The sequence below is a fragment of the Xenopus laevis genome, chromosome 1S, assembly GCF_017654675.1.
Source record: "Xenopus laevis strain J_2021 chromosome 1S, Xenopus_laevis_v10.1, whole genome shotgun sequence".
NCBI lineage: Eukaryota > Metazoa > Chordata > Amphibia > Anura > Pipidae > Xenopus > Xenopus laevis.
The window spans coordinates 79,160,174-79,176,342 of NC_054372.1; the positions used below are offsets into that span (position 1 = coordinate 79,160,174).

Genomic DNA, 16,169 nt, shown 5'->3' on the forward strand with positions numbered 1-16,169 from the left:
CAGGACTATTTATATGTGCTAACTTCATTTTGGGGCCTCTAAATGCCAGATACTTTGGTAAACCTATGAACAATGGCCACCAAACTGTTTGGAGGAACCCTGGCAATCATATTTAGGGTGTTTTTTCTTGGTACGTAATGATACATGGGTGATATGGTGCTGGGAAGTTGAAGCTTTGAGGCAATTTTCAGATATTTCACCAAAACCATCGATTTTGGGAAGGCCTTGCGACTCAGTAGTTTGGAGCAGAAAGGCATGGGTACTCATTTTAGATTCGGTAGAATGTGTACTTTCCAAAAATATATGGTTTTGGGGGGTAAACATATATTTCTGTGTTTTTACCCCACAAAAATGTGGTCAATGTGTTGATTTTTCATTAGCTGAAGTTACCTACAGGACTATTTGTATGCACTAACTTGATTTTGGGGCCTCTAAATGCCAGATACTTTGGTAAACCTATGAACAATGGACACCAAACTGTTTGGAGGAACCCTGACAATCATATTTAGGGTGCTTTTTCTTGATACGTAATGATACATGGGTGATATGGTGCTAGGAAGTTGAAGCTTTGAGGCAATTTTCAGATATTTCACCAAAACCGACAATTTTGGGAAGGTCTTGCGACTCAGTAGTTTGGAGCAGAAAGGCATGGGTACCCATTTTAGATTCGGTAGAATGTGTCCTTTCCAAAAATATATGGTTTTGGGGGGTAAACATATATTTCAGTGTTTTTACCCCACAAAAAATGCAGTCAATGTGTTGAATTTTCATTAGCTGAAGTTACCCACAGGACTATTTGTATGCACTAACTTCATTTGGGGGCCTCTAAATGCCAGATACTTTGGTAAACCTATGAACAATGGCCACCAAACTGTTTGGAGGAACCCTGGCAATCATATTTAGGGTGCTTTTTCTTGGTACGTAATGATACATGGGTGATATGGTGCTGGGAAGTTGAAGCTTTTAGGAAATTTTCAGATATTTCACCAAAACTGACAATTTTGGGAAAGCCTTGCGACTCAGTAGTTTGGAGCAGAAAGGCATGGGTACCCATTTTAGATTCGGTAGAATGTTTACTTTCTAAAAATATATGGTTTTGGGGGGTAAACGTATATTTCTGTGTTTTTACCCCACAAAAAATGCAGTCAATGTGTTGATTTTTCATTAGCTCAAGTTACTCACAGGACTATTTGTATGTGCTAACTTCATTTTGGGGCCTCTAAATGCCAGATACTTTGGTAAACCTATGAACAATGGCTACCAAACTGTTTGGAGGAACCCTGGCAATCATATTTAGGGTGCTTTTTCTTGGTATGTAATGATACATGGGTGATATGGTGCTGGGAAGTTGAAGCTTTTAGGAAATTTTCAGATATTTCACCAAAACTGACAATTTTGGGAAAGCCTTGCGACTCAGTAGTTTGGAGCAGAAAGGCATGGGTACTCATTTTAGATTCGGTAGAATGTGTACTTTCCAAAAATATATGGTTTTGGGGGGTAAACGTATATTTCGGTGTTTTTACCCCACAAAAAATGCAGTCAGTGTGTTGATTTTTCAGTAGCTGAAGTAAAGTCCTGGACAATTTGGATGTGCTAACTTCATATTGGGGTCTCTAAATGCCAGGTACTTTGGTAATCCTATGCACAATGGGGATCAAACTGTTCAGTGGACCCCTGGCAATCATATTCAGGGTGTTTTTTCTTGGTATCTAATATAGTGTGTGATATGCGGAGCAGCAAAATAAAACCTTTGAAGTGATTTTTCAAAATTTTGATACATTTTGATAAAAAACGCTACGTTCAGACAAGCTTTGATGTTTGGTAGTTAGGAGTAGAGAGACACAGTTACCCATTTTGGAATCGGCAGAATGTGTACTTTCCAAAAATATATGGTCTTCTGGGGTAAACATACTGTTTCAGGATTTTGTGGCCTTGGAATCAAAAGTATGCCGTTTTCTGCCTTCTGCTTTCAAAATTCGGTAATATACTGCCGGTAGTTTTTGCTGTACAGATGTCCTAAATCTTCCTAAAACTATACATATTTGGTATTGGCATGTTCAAGAGACATGAGGCTTTCCAAATCAGTTGGATTTTCATGCGTAAAATGAAATATTTTTCAGGTATAAGTTCATATATTGTGAAAAATAGGAATTTTTCATTTTTTTTTTGTATTTAGCACTATAAATCTTTTTGCAGAGGTGGAAATACAAGAAAACTCAGGCAGATTTAGAAAGCTCAGTTTCTCCCGAAAAAAACAATGTATAGTTTTCCTAGCTGAACTATAGGTTTCCCCTCAGAAAATGCCCCTAAAGTGAGAGAGCACAGAATGTTTCAAAAACGTCTGGCATTTCGCGTAACCAAATTGGTCAATTCTGCTGGCACTTAAAGGGTTAAAGGTGTGAACAATAGAGGTGTTACATGTGTAAACAATGCAGGAGCTTATAGTCAAACAATGCAGGGGCATTTTTAAAGTTTACACGTCATAAGCAGACACTCGTGGGGGGGGGGGGACACAAGGTGATGACAGCACTGTCAGCCTCTCTCCCCTTCCATTAAGAATCCATTACCCTATATAGGGTATAGCCATGAAAGGAGTAAAAAAAAAAAAAAAAATTAAAACTCCTTAAGCTCCCGATGCCTTCTTATACTGCCACATGGCATTGGCATAATTTCCACAAAAAAAAAAAAAAAACTTCCTTTAGATCCTAAATATTTGCAGTCACTCTTTAAAGAACAGTAACACCAAAAAATGTAAGTGTTTTAAAGTAATGAAAATATGTACTGTTGCCCTGCACTGATAAAATTGATCTGTTTGCTTCAGAAACACTACTATAGTTCATATAAACAAGCTGCTGGGGAGCAATGGCAGAAATAGAAAAACGCTATATGGCACAGGATAAACGATAACACCATTCGACAGAGCTTATTTGTTATCTGATGTGTAACCTGAGCATGTTCTCCTTTGAATGGCTACCCCCATGGCTACACAGCAGCTTATTTATATAAACAATAGCGTTTAAGCAAACAGCAGTTTTACCAGTGCAGGGCAACATTAAAACACTTATTTTTTGCCTTTACTGTTCCTTTAAGGTCCTAAATCTACCATTCTGTGTAGTTAAGACCGATTTGTACCAAGACAGCTGCAACCAAACTGGGTAGAGGGATGGAAGATTTAAATTATGAGGGTAGACTGTCAAGGTTGGGGTTGTTTTCTCTGGGAAAAAAAAACACTAGTGAGGGCACATGATTAGACTTTCCAAGTACTTTAGAGGACATTACAGACAAATATCAGGGGACCTTTTTATCCATAAGGGCAGAGACACACACTGCTATTTCAGGAGATTAGTTGCGCAGAGACAAATCGCTTCTTCAGGCGACTAATCTCTCCGAACTACCTTCCCGCATGCTAGAATGCAAATCACTGGCAATATACATTCTAATTTTAGATTAGTCGCCCGAAGCGATTTATCGCTAGGCCACTAATCTCCCGAAATAGCAGGGAGGATCATTGCACCAGAGGCCCCCTAGTAAAAGAACTTGGTTCTTTTGGATGGGTTGATCGTGGACTTTGGTCTTTTTAACCCAATTTAGCTACATAACTGATACGAAAAGTTAAGTTAACAGCAAAGTGTACTAGTAATTAATTGCCTACATCTCAAAAACCAAACATGCAAGTAGTTTTAGTTTCTCGGTTTAGCTTAGAAATAACCAGATTTGTGTGGAATTAAAATAGGCAAAAACAATTGTTCAGCACAAACCCTAATGAAGCTAGTTAACCTTAAGCTCATGGCACAGACAATATGCACTGGCATTGATGAATAGTTTTTAAAAGGGAAATTAAGCATGTATTTTTACAATCCGTGTAGAATGTAAAATAAAAGGAATTGTTTTTATTTTAATATCTTTTGGGTCAAATTCAGTTAGGCCCATAAATCTTTGGACAGAGAACTTTTCTAATTTTGGTTCTGTACATTACCACAGTGAATTTTAAATGAAACACTCAGATGCAGACTGCTAACTTTCAGCTTTAATTTAAATACAACTAATGATGCATGGTTCACACATGAAGAAATTCAAAAGAGACTAGAACATGTTAAGATTAACAAAGGTCCGGGCCAGATGGTATTCATCCCAGGGTAATTAGCGAGCTTAGCTCTGTGATTGCCAAACCTCTTTACTTAATTTTTCAGGATTCATTGAGATCTGGCATAATGCTGACAGACTGGCGAATTGCTAATGCGGTGCCTCTATTCAAAAAAGGATCCCGTTCTCAGCCTCAAAACTATAGGCCAGTTAGTCTGCAGATGATACTAAATTGTGCAGAACTATAGGTTCCATGCAGGATGCTGCCACTTTGCAGAGTGATTTGTCTAAATTGGAAAACTGGGCAGCAAACTGGAAAATGAGGTTCAATGTTGATAAATGCAAGGTTATGCACTTTGGCAAAAATAATATAAATGCAAGTTATACACTAAATGGCAGTGTGTTGGGAGTTTCCTTAAATGAGAAAGATCTAGGGGTCTTTGTAGGTAACACGTTGTCTAATTCTGGGCAGTGTCATTCTGTGGTTACTAAAGCAAATAAAGTTCTGTCTTGCATAAAAAAGGGAATTAACTCGAGGGATGAAAACATAATTATGCCTCTTTATAGGTTCCTGGTAAGGCCTCATCTGGAGTATGCAGTGCAGTTTTGGAATCCAGTCCTTAAGAGGGATATAAATGAGCTGGAGAGTGCAGAGACATGCAACTAAATTGGTTAGAGGGATGGAAGACTTAAATTATGAGGGTAGACTGTCAAGTTTGGAGTTTTCTCTGGAAAAAAGGCGCTTGCAAGGGGACATTACACTTTACAAGTACATTAGAGGACAATATAGTCAAATAGCAGGGAACCTTTTTACCCATAAAGTGGATCACCGTACCAGAGACCACCCCTTTAGACTAGAAGAAAAGAACTTTCATTTGAAGCAACGTAGGGGGTTCTTCACAGTCAGGATAGTGTGGTGATGTTGTGTTGGCTGATTCAGTTAATGCCTTTAAGAATGGCTTGGATGATTTTTTGGACAGACATAATATTAAAGGCTATTGTAATACTAAGCTCTATAGTTAGTATGGGTATATAGAATTTAATTAAAAGTAGGGAGGGGTGTGTATGGATGCTGGAGGGGTTGAACTTGGACAGTCTTTTTTCAACCCAATTTAAACCATGTAAAAATTCAGTGGGTTGAAGAAAAAGATTGTTAAAAAACCACTTTAGTTCCTCACATTTTTATGCAATCACTTAATTGCAGGGGCTCAAGGGTATTTTGAAAAATTAAAAAAACTGAAAATAAATGTTAATTTCCAATACTTGGTTGAAAACCCTTTGCTGGCAATAACGGCCTGAAGTCTTGAACATCACCAGATTTTGGGTTGTCCTTTTTAATGCTCTGCCACGCCTTTACTGCAGCGGCTTTCAGTTGCTGTTAGTTTGTGGGCCTTGCTGTCCGAAGTTTAGTCTACAAGTGAAATGCATGCTCAATTGGGTTCAGATCAGATGACTGACTTGGCCATTCAAGAATATTCCAGTTCTTTGCTTTAAACTCCTGGGTTGCTTTGGCTGTATGTTTTGGGTCAATTTGACTGCATTTAGCTGGATTTGAACAGACAGTATGTCGAACACCTCAGAATTCATTCGGCGGCTTCTGTTCTGTGTCACATCGATAAACACTAGTATCCCAGTGCCACTGGCAGCCATGCACGCCCAAGCCATCACACTGTTTCCGCCATGTTTTATATAAATGTGGTATGCTTTGGATCATGAGCTGTTCCATGCGTTCTCCATACTTTTTCTTACCATCATTCTGGTAGAGGTTGGTCTTGGTTTCATCTGTCCATTTTTTTTTTTTTTTAAAGTCCAATCTAGCCTATTGATGCTTATGAGTGGCTTGCACTCACAGACATAACCAAATTCTGGGTTTCCTCCTTTTTAATGCTCTGTCAGGCCTTTACTGCAGCGTCTTTCAGTTGCTGGTTGTTTGTCAGCCTTTTTGTCCGAAGCTTAGTCTTCAACAAGTGAAATGCATGCTCAGTTGGGTTCAGATCAGATGACTGACTTGGCCATTAAAGAATATTCCACTTCTTTGCTTTAATAAACTGCTGGGTTGCTTTTGCTGTTGCAGTCAAATTGACTGGGAGTCATTTCATAATACAGATGTATTATGAAACGCCTCCAAGTCAATTTGACTGCATTTACTGTAGCTGGATTTGAGCAGACAGTATGTCTCTGAACACCTCAGAAATCATTCAGCTGCTTCTGTCCCATCACATCATGGATAAACACTAGTGTCCCTATGCCACTGGCAGCCATGCACGGGCAACCCATCACAAGGCCACCGCCATGTTTTATAGATGTTGTATGCTTTGGATTGCCTTCTCTATACTTTTTTCTTGCCATCATTCTGGTAGAGGTTGATCTCAGTTTCATCTGTCCAAAGAATTTTTTCCAGAACTGTGTTGGCTTTTTTAGAATTTTTTTTTTTTTTTTTTTTTTTTAGCAAAGTCCAATCTAGCCTATTCTAGAGGCTTTTGAGTGGCTTGCACCTTGCAGTATACCCTCTATTTACTTTCATGCAGTCTTCTCTTTATGGAGGACTTGGATATTGATACACCTATCTCCTGGAGAGTGTTGTTCACTTGATTGGCTGTTGTGAAGTGGTTTCTCTTTACCATGGAAATGATTCTGCGATCGTTCACTACTGTTGTCTCTTCTGTGGACATCCAGGGTCTTTTTGCATTGCCGAGTTCACCTGTGATTTTTCTCTCTTGTAGCAATTTTTCGGATGGGTTTTTTTCTATTTTTGCAGCTTAAAGATTGCTTGTTTCACCTACATGGAGAGCTCATTTGTCTGTTCACAGCAAAATCTTCCACATACAAGCACCCCCCTCAAAGGACTTGCCCACACCTGCCCATGAAATAGCCTTAGAATCAATTGTCCAACTGCTTTTGAGCCCCTGAAATAAAGCGATTATGTAAAAGAAAAAGCTTTAGTTACTCACATTTTTATGCAATCTTTGTTCAACCCGCTGAATTAAAGCTAAAAGTCTGCAGTTCAATTGCATCCGAGTTGTTTTATTTAAAATTCATTGTGGTAATGTACAGAACCAAAGTTAGAAAAGTTGTCTGTCCAAAGATTTATGGGCCTAACTATGTCCAGATTAGCCTCAAAACCTTGTTCAGCGGGGCCCCTTTGGTAAGTTTCCTGTCTTGGAATCTAGCATGTAGCTCTGGAGCAGCTGGCTCCTGTCTGTGTAATAGAGCTGCATTCAGTGTGTATTCGTTCAACCAATTGGATCACCTTTACTGCTGGCTTCCCTTCTCTATTCATTTTAAGACCCTGCTGTTTCACGGTTCGTTCCCCCTTCCCTCCACTACTGTTTGTCACTCTCTGATGTGTTTTACTCTCTACCCCTCACCGGATGGTTTCTTTCACTCTCAGTTCTGCTCCTTCCCCCCCTCCACTGCTATTTCTTGTCACGTTCTGCTTTATTCTTTTTACTCCCTCCACTGCTCCTCTCTCCCTGTTAGTCCCCCCCCTCGTTTCTGTCACATTCTGCTCAAATCCCCTCCTCCACGGCTCCTTTCACTCGCTCTCTGCTCTATTCATTTAACCCCCTCCACCCCTGCTGCTTTCACTCTACATAACAGTCAGGTAGGTTGAAAAAAGCACCATCAAGTTTATATACAGTTATGCTCATAAATTTACATAACCCGAGAGATTATGATTTCTTAACCATTTTTCAGAGAATATGAATGATAACACAAAAACTTGTCTTTCACTCATGGTTCGTGGTTGGCTAAAGCCATTTTTTGTCAAACAACTGTGATTACTCTTTTTAAATCATAATCACTACACAAACTACCCAAATGACCCTGATCAAAAAAGTTTACATACTCTGGTGATTTGGCCTGATAACATGCACACAACAGGGTTAGAATGGCTATTAAAGTTAACCATCTTTACATGTGATCAGTTTGCGTGTAATTAGTGGGTGTGTATAAAAGGGCAAGGACTTTCTGGACCCCTGACAGACCCTTGCATCTTTCATCCAGTGCTGCATGCACAGATGTTTTTTGCATTCTAAGTCAAGCAAAAGAATTGTTAAAGGATCTGCAGGAAAAGGTAGTTGAACGCTATAAAACAGGAAAGGGATAAGAAAATATCAAAGGAATTGAGAATGCAGTGTTCAAACTGTAATTAAGTGGAAAATAAGGGGTTCTGTTGAAACCAAATCACGGTCAGGGAGACAAAAATTTTAGCCACAACTGCCAGAAAAATTGTTTGGGATACAAGGAAACAAACAACTTCAGGTGAAATACGAGTTGCCAGAAGAAAGCCATTACTACACAAATGCCACAAAGTATCCAGCTTACAATATGCCAAGCAGCACAGAGACAAGCCTCAAACCTACAAGTGATACTAAAATTTTACTTTTTGGCCACAACCATAAACACTACGTTTGGAGAAGAGCCAACAAGGCCTATGATGAAAGGTACACCATTTCTAATGTGAAACATGGTGGTGGATCGCTGATGTTTTGGGGATGTATAAGCTACAAAGGCACAGGAAATTTGGTCAGAATTGATGGCAAAAAGGATGTAGTAAGTTATCAAAAAATACTGGAGGAAAATTTGCACATCAGCACGGAAGCTGCGCATGGGACATATTTGGACATTCCAACATGACAATGATGCAAAACACAAGGCCAAGTCGACCTGTCATTGACTACAGCAAAATAAAGTGTGTGTATATGTATATCACTCGACAACTCCACCATAGGCACGCACTCCAGCAACTTCTCAGACGTAGCGTAAGATCAAAAAAAAAAAATGTACAACTAAAACATTTAAAAGTACCATAACAAAAAAAGTATATCTAAATACTTTCATCAACTGCAACACAAAATTTGTAGTATACTTACTGACATGCACAATATGTGAAGTGCAGTATGTAGGATGTACGGCGCGCCCATTAAAAAATAGGATGCAAGAGCATATTTACCAAATTACCTCAAAAAGCAAGGCAACTACAGTGTCAACATTTTGTGGAGTGCGATGGGGGAGATCTCACCTTCCTGAGCATACAAGGAATAGAGAATATAGAAAAATCAAGCAGGGGAGGTGATAGAATGAAGGGGCGGTTACAAACGGTTGTAAATGGATCTTCAATTTACAAACAAGAGAGCCGAAGGGATTAAATGTGAGATGGGACGTAAACTGTTTTATCTAGTAACTAATACCTTTAAAGGGGAATAGGTAATGAAAAAAAATAAGTCTACTTATTACAATAATCATATTACTATCTATATTAAGCCTAGCAAGAGGAACTGAAATATAGGAAATAATGGTAAAGAAATGGTGTCAAACTAAATATGTTTTAACCTGAAAAGGTTGAGGATTAAAATTATAAAAAATAAATAAAAGTTGCAGGTTTAATATAGAATGAGGAAGCTTTAATAGATGGTTCACTTAAATGCAATAAACAAAAAGAGCAATTTTAATAAACATAAGTAACAAACTGTAAAGGAATGGAATGTTTAAAAGTAACAAATCAAGTGAAACAAAAGTGTAACAAATACCAGTAACTGTTAAAGGAAAATACGTGATAAAGTTTGTAAAAACACTCAAGGGAATACCATAAAATGCTTCCAGTTTCCTAATGAAATTGCAGCAATCTAAGTTTCACTTTACATATAACAGTAAGCAGGGCCGGACTGGGAGTAAAAAGCAGCCCAGGCAAAATAATCAAAGCAGCCCACATGTAAAGACACTGTTTTGTACTCATCCACACATACAGTATATTGGGGTAAAACTGCAAAAATGGTTATAGGTGATGTGCATAAAGGGCTGCCTTTCCCGCTTAACTAATTAATGTCAAATATTACCGTAATTAATTATTATTACATTATAGTACAGTAAAATATTTAATGGCACCACATAAATCTAGTGTGTCTATATTAACCACTTTGTTGATTTCCCATTTATTATAAGCCTTGAACATTTTATTTAAAAATTACAAGGATTCAATAGTTCACCATTATAGTATGGGGTATATTACTTCTTATAATATGCAAGTGATACGTGATATGCAAGTGATACAATCTGGACTGTTGAGGGGGGGTTTGAGGAGTTCTAGTTCAACAAGTGCTTTGTTTTTCAGTTTAACTGTTTATTGCTAAGAATGTTTCGTGCGCAGGTACCAGCCACAATCTGGACTGTTGGGGGGGGGGGGAACTTGGTGAGTTCTAGTTCAACGAGTGCTCTCTTTTTCGGTTTAATAATTAAAGGAGAAGGAAAGGTTAAAACTAAGTAAGCCTTAACAGAAAGGTCCATCTAAATATACCAGTAAACCCCCAAAGTAATGTTGCTCTGAGTCCCCTTTCAAAAGAAACACTGCATTTCTTACCTTCTATTGTGTACACATGGGCTTCTTTATCAGACTTCCTGCCTTCAGCTTAACCTCATTGCCCTGGGCAAGAGCATGCTCAGTTTGCTCCTCTTCCACCCACCCCTCCCTTCTCTACTGTAATCTGAGCCCAGAGCAGGGAGAGACTCAGGCAGGAAGTGATGTCACACCATGTTAATACTGCAGCTCCTATCCTAAACAAACAGAGACTTTCTAGAGCTTTTTACTCAGGTATAGTAAAACATTCTACAGAATAAATATAGCATTCTAGCTTGCACTATTGCAGCTAATCTATTGGCAATAAAATGCCTCCGTAGCTTTCCTTCTCCTTTAAACCAAAAAACAAAGCACTCGTTGAACTAGAAATCCCGAACCCCCCCCCCCTCAACAGTCCAGATTGTGGCTGGTACCTGCGCAGCACGAAACATTCTTAGCAATAAACAGTTAAACTGAAAAACAAAGCACTTGTTGAACTAGAACCCCCCCCAAACCCCCCCCTCAACAGTCAAATTGTATCAGATTGTGGCTAGTACCTGTGCAGCACAATAAAGTCAATAAAGTCAGTGATCCCTCTCCCAGGCTCCCTTCCCATGTCTATAGCTTTAACCTCCCCTACTGAGCAGTACCTCTTCCCAGGAGCTCACATGCCGACGGATTACAATGCAGAGAGGCGACGAGTCACATGACGAGCTGTGACGTCTCCTATTCAAGCACACAGTCCAGCCAAGCACATAGTCCAGGGGGAGGGGGGCGTGCTGTCACAGAGCAGAGCAGCAGAGTCTCTCTCTCTCCTAACTATACAGGCAACTGAGCGTTTCAAGCTGGGCCGCATTTAACTATCCCGGGCTGCCCTATTGGTCTGCCGTTTTTTTACTCTTGCCTTCATTCAAGGCGACGGAGGGGGAAACACACAACTTATCTCTCTGTTCAAGAGCGGCCCACTTGAACAAGAAATAGAGCGGCCACACGGGCAATTGCCCGAGTTCACAGGTTGCCAGTCCGGGCCTGACAGTAAGGGTTATAGGAGAAGTAAAGGTTAAAAGTAAGTAAAGGGATACTGTCATGGGAAAAAAATTATATCAAAATGAATCAGTTAATAGTGCTGCTCCAGCAGAATTCTGCACTGAAATACATCTCAAAAGAGCAAACAGATTTTTTTATATTCAATTTTGAAATCTGACATGGGGCTAGACATTTTGTCAATCTCCCAGCTGCCCCTGTTCATGTGACTTGTGCCTGCACTTTAGGAGAGTAATGCTTTCTGGCAGGCTGCTGTTTGTCCTTCTCAATGTAACTGAATGTGTCTCAGTGGGACATGGGTTTTTACTATTGAGTGCTGTTCTTATATCTACCAGGCAGTTATCTTGTGTTAGGGAGCTGCTATCTGCTTACCTTCCCATTGTTCTTTTGTTTGGCTGCTGGGGGGGGGAAGGGAGGGGGTGATATCACTCCAACTTGCAGTACAGCAGTAAAGAGTGATTGAAGTTTATCAGAGCACAAGTCACATGACTTGGGGCAGCTGGGAAATTGGCAATATGTCTAGATCCATGTCAGATTTCAAAATTGAATATAAAAAAAAATCTGTTTGCTCTTTTGAGAAATGGATTTCAGTGCAGAATTCTGCTGGATCAGCACTATTAACGGATTCATTTTAACACTCATTTTTTCCCATGACAGTATCGTATCCCTTAAGCTTTATCAGAAAGGCAGAAAGGTCTATATAAATATACCAGTAAACCCTCAAAATAAAGCTGTTCTGAGTCCTGTCAAAAGAAACAGCATTTTTTCCTTTTATTGTGTACACATGGGCTTCTGTATCAGACTTCCTGTTTTCAGCATAAACCTCCAGGGCAGGGCTTGAGCATGCTCAGTTTGTTCCTCTCCCCCTCCCTCCATCCCTGCTGTAATCTGAGCTCAAAGCAGGGAGAGACTCAGGCAGGAAGTAATGTCAAACCAAGCTTAAATGGCAGCTTCTATCCTAAACAAAAAGACAGTGTCTATAGCTGTTTACGCAGGTATGGTAAAGCATTCTGCAGAATAAAAATAGTGTTCTAACTTCACACATGAAGAAATTCAAAAGAGACTAGAACATGTTAAGATTAACAAAGGTCCAGGGCCAGATGGTATTCATCCCAGGGTAATTAGCGAGCTTAGCTCTGTGATTGCCAAACCTCTTTACTTCATTTTTCAGGATTCATTGAGATCTGGCATAGTGCCACGAGACTGGCGAATTGCTAATGTGTTGCCTCTATTCAAAAAAGGATCCCGTTCTCAGCCTCAAAACTATAGGCCAGTTAGTCTGACGTCAGTGGTAGGAAAGCTTTTCGAAGGGTTAATAAAGGATAAGATACTGGACTTCATAGCAAATCATAATACTAGTTTGTGCCAGCATGGTTTAATGCGTAATAGATCTTGCCAGACTAACTTAATTTCTTTTTATGAGAATGTAAGTAGAGACCTCGATTCTGGGATGGCAGTGGATGTGATTTACTTAGACTTTGCTAAAGCATTTGATACAGTGCCACACAAAAGGTTACTGGTTAAATTAAGGAATGTTGGCCTGGAATATAGTATTTGGACCTGGATAGATAACTGGCTAAAACATAGACTACAAAGAGTGGTGGTAAATAGAACATTTTCTAATTAGACCAGTGTTAGTGGAGTACCGCAAGGCTCTGTACTAGGTCCCTTGCTTTTCAACTTTTATTAATGACCTGGAGGTGGGCATTGAAAGTACTGTTTCTATTTTTGCAGATGATACTAAATTGTGCAGAACTATAGGTTCCATGCAGGATGCTGCCACTTTGCAGAGTGATTTGTCTAAACTGGAAAACTAGGCAGCAAACTGGAAAACAAGGTTCAATGTTGATAAATGCAAGGTTATGCTGGCAAAAATATTATAAATGCAAGTTATACACTAAATGGCAGTGTGTTGGGAGTTTCCTTAAATGAGAAGGATCTATGGGTCTTTGTAGATAACACGTTGTCTAATTCTGGACAGTCTCATTCTGTGGCTACTAAAGCAAATAAATTTCTGTCTTGCATAAAAAAGGGCATTAACTCAAGGGATGAAAACATAATTATGCCTCTTTATAGGTCCCTGGTAAGGCCTCATCTGGAGCATGCAGTGCGGTTTTGGACTCCAGTCCTTAAGAGGGATATAAATGAGCTGGAGAGAGTGCAGAGACGTGCAACTAAATTGGTTAGAGGGACGGAAGACTTAAATTATGAGGGTAGACTGTCAAGGTTGGAGTTTTCTCTGAAAAAAAAAAAGGCGCTTGTGAGGGGACATTACACTTTACAAGTACATTAGAGGACATTATACACAAATAGCAGGGGACCTTTTTACCCATAAAGTGGATCACCGTACCAGCTTTCATTTGAAGCAACGTAGTGGGTTCTTCAGTCAGGACAGTGAGGTTGTGGAATGCACTGCCGGGTGATGTTGTGATGGCTGATTCAGTTAATGCCTTTAAGAATGGCTTGGATGATTTTTTGGACAGACATAATATCAAAGGCTATTGTGATACTAAGCTCTATAGTTAGTATAGGTATGGGTAGATAGAATTTGATTAAAAGTAGGGAGGGGTGTATGTATGGATGCTGGGTTTTCATTTGGAGGGGTTGAACTTGATGGACTGTCTTTTTTCAACCCAATTTAACTATGTAACTGTTTGGAGCGAGGGACCACCAAAACCTTTTCTGATTTGCTGATCCACATAGACCTTTATACATATATACATAAATACATATATCTTCATAGGGGCTGCACTTTGCCTTTGGAACATGCCTCTGTGTACGGTAATGAAGTATACAAGCAAAAAAATGACCACCAACACCGTGAACTTGTGAAATGCTCATGACTGTCATGACATTCTCTTTCAAGGAAAAGAAGTGCCAAAGCAATGATGTTTTATATTAAAATAGTTATTTTACCAGCACTGGTAAATATTGCATATTTGTTTCTGAAACACTTTACATAAATAAGTTGTTGTGTAGCCATGTGGAGAAGGGGACAGCTGGATCAGATACAAAATACATTTTAAGTTTAGTTACTATGAACATGTAAAGAAAAGTTTCAAATATAAAAAGATTAAAATCAACTTTTGAATTTAGCCATTAAGATGGCCAATTAAGAATTTCAATATGGTCCTGCCCAGCCAATTCATTCATTATTTATCATGCTGTGTAAACAGCAAAGAGAAGCATTACAGGTTATGTTGCTCAGGGCAAACAACAATTTCAGCAGTAAGAAAATAAAGATCTAATTGCAGCTGCGTAACAAGATTTTTCTGGCTCCAAAAATGTCTACAGATTGACCTGTTTTACCAGGATTTATTGAAAGGATATATGAAGTGGGGCCTTAGGGGATCCAATACCTCTTGGGCACCCCTGCAACCGCAGGGTCTGCTTCCTCTGTAGTGCCATCCCGGTTTAATTAGTTGCTTTAAGCAATATACCTGTAAAGATTCACTCCACTCACAGCCTGATAAATAGGCACTGACAAAAGTGTACAAGGTTTCCCCACGTGGTGTCAAATTGTACAAGCCGAATATGTAAGACGTTACACCTTGAAATAGTCTGTAGGCAATAATATATAAACTTCACTGATGTCTCTTGATTACCTGTTTTCCTCTGTAGAATAGACGCTGACTCTCTAGTGCCACCCCAAATAACTGCTGAATCCTGTCTCTCAGATCATCCACTTTAGTAAGTTTTGACAGAGAATCAATACGACGGGTGTCTCGGCCATCCATTGTACGCACCTGTATCCACATAGTTGGTAGAACTACCATGAAACAAAGGATATTTGTTTAGAAATGTGCACATTCATGCAGGTTCGGCAAAAAAAAAAAATATGCTAACTCGTTAAACCCAACAAAGTTCCCGCACACAGAGAAATTTACTGGCAACTAAGTACAGTCCACCCCTTCTCCTGGATGACTACCATTATTTTTTCTCGCTTCTATGTGGCCAGTTATTTGTGCATTAGATACGTTTTAAATCCCTCTGTGTAAATATCATAACGTAATACTTGCCACTTTCAGTTACTTCCAACGTACTACTGCAGGAACAATGACTCAAACTGGAGCTCGATCTTCTATGTCCGTCTACTTCTTTCAGTCTTTTCCAGCTCAGTTGGCGGGGTTTGTAGAGTGGCGGGAATCTCACTCTGAGCTGCCGCCTCCTAATTGGAAGAGATTGGCGCTCAAATCCGGTAGGTGGAGATTAGTGACGCATGCTTATTTAAATTTTGTCAATACAGTTTCTCGTCGTTTTAAAATGTTATAGAGCAATGCTGTGTTGAAGCGCACCATTAAAGGATTTCTAAGTATCTTATACATTTTCAGAAAGATCATCAAGAACATGATATTTATTTCAAATGCAATGCGGATGCCGTTTTAATAACGTGACGTTGCATTAGACAACGTTCTTTTGTGTCCAGCATTTTTGTACTGCTTTTGTTGGGTTGGAAATGCGAGGCATGGTTTTCAGCTCTTCAGATGGTGAGCTAATAATGAAGTTCTCACTTCTAAAACCAAAAACGGACGTGCACTTTGGTGCAAATAATATATAGCAAATTACAATAAAAGGACAAGGCTTTTCTATTTGTATAGTGTCCAAAATATTGGTAGCCCCAGTGAATTAGGATTTTACTGGCACCAGCGTTCGGTTATTGTTTCCATCGGAATTTTGAGTGTGGATTTTTACACGGTCTGGTGCAACA

The 16,169-nt window shown here is 39.4% G+C and overlaps 1 protein-coding gene across 2 annotated transcripts in view; it reads right to left on the reverse strand.

The window, feature by feature from the left end:
- Window positions 1-15,634, reverse strand: part of uhrf1.S (ubiquitin-like with PHD and ring finger domains 1 S homeolog) — a 151,492-nt gene extending 135,858 nt beyond the window's left edge. The window contains exons 1-2 of one of the 2 annotated variants that reach the window (XM_018236363.2): window positions 15,481-15,634; window positions 15,067-15,230 (exon numbers count right to left, since the gene is read on the reverse strand). In XM_018236363.2, coding sequence (XP_018091852.1) covers window positions 15,067-15,219 — 153 coding nt within the window. In that variant the 5' untranslated portion in view covers window positions 15,220-15,230; window positions 15,481-15,634. 2 annotated transcript variants of the gene reach the window in all.
- Window positions 15,635-16,169: the final 535 nt, after the last annotated feature.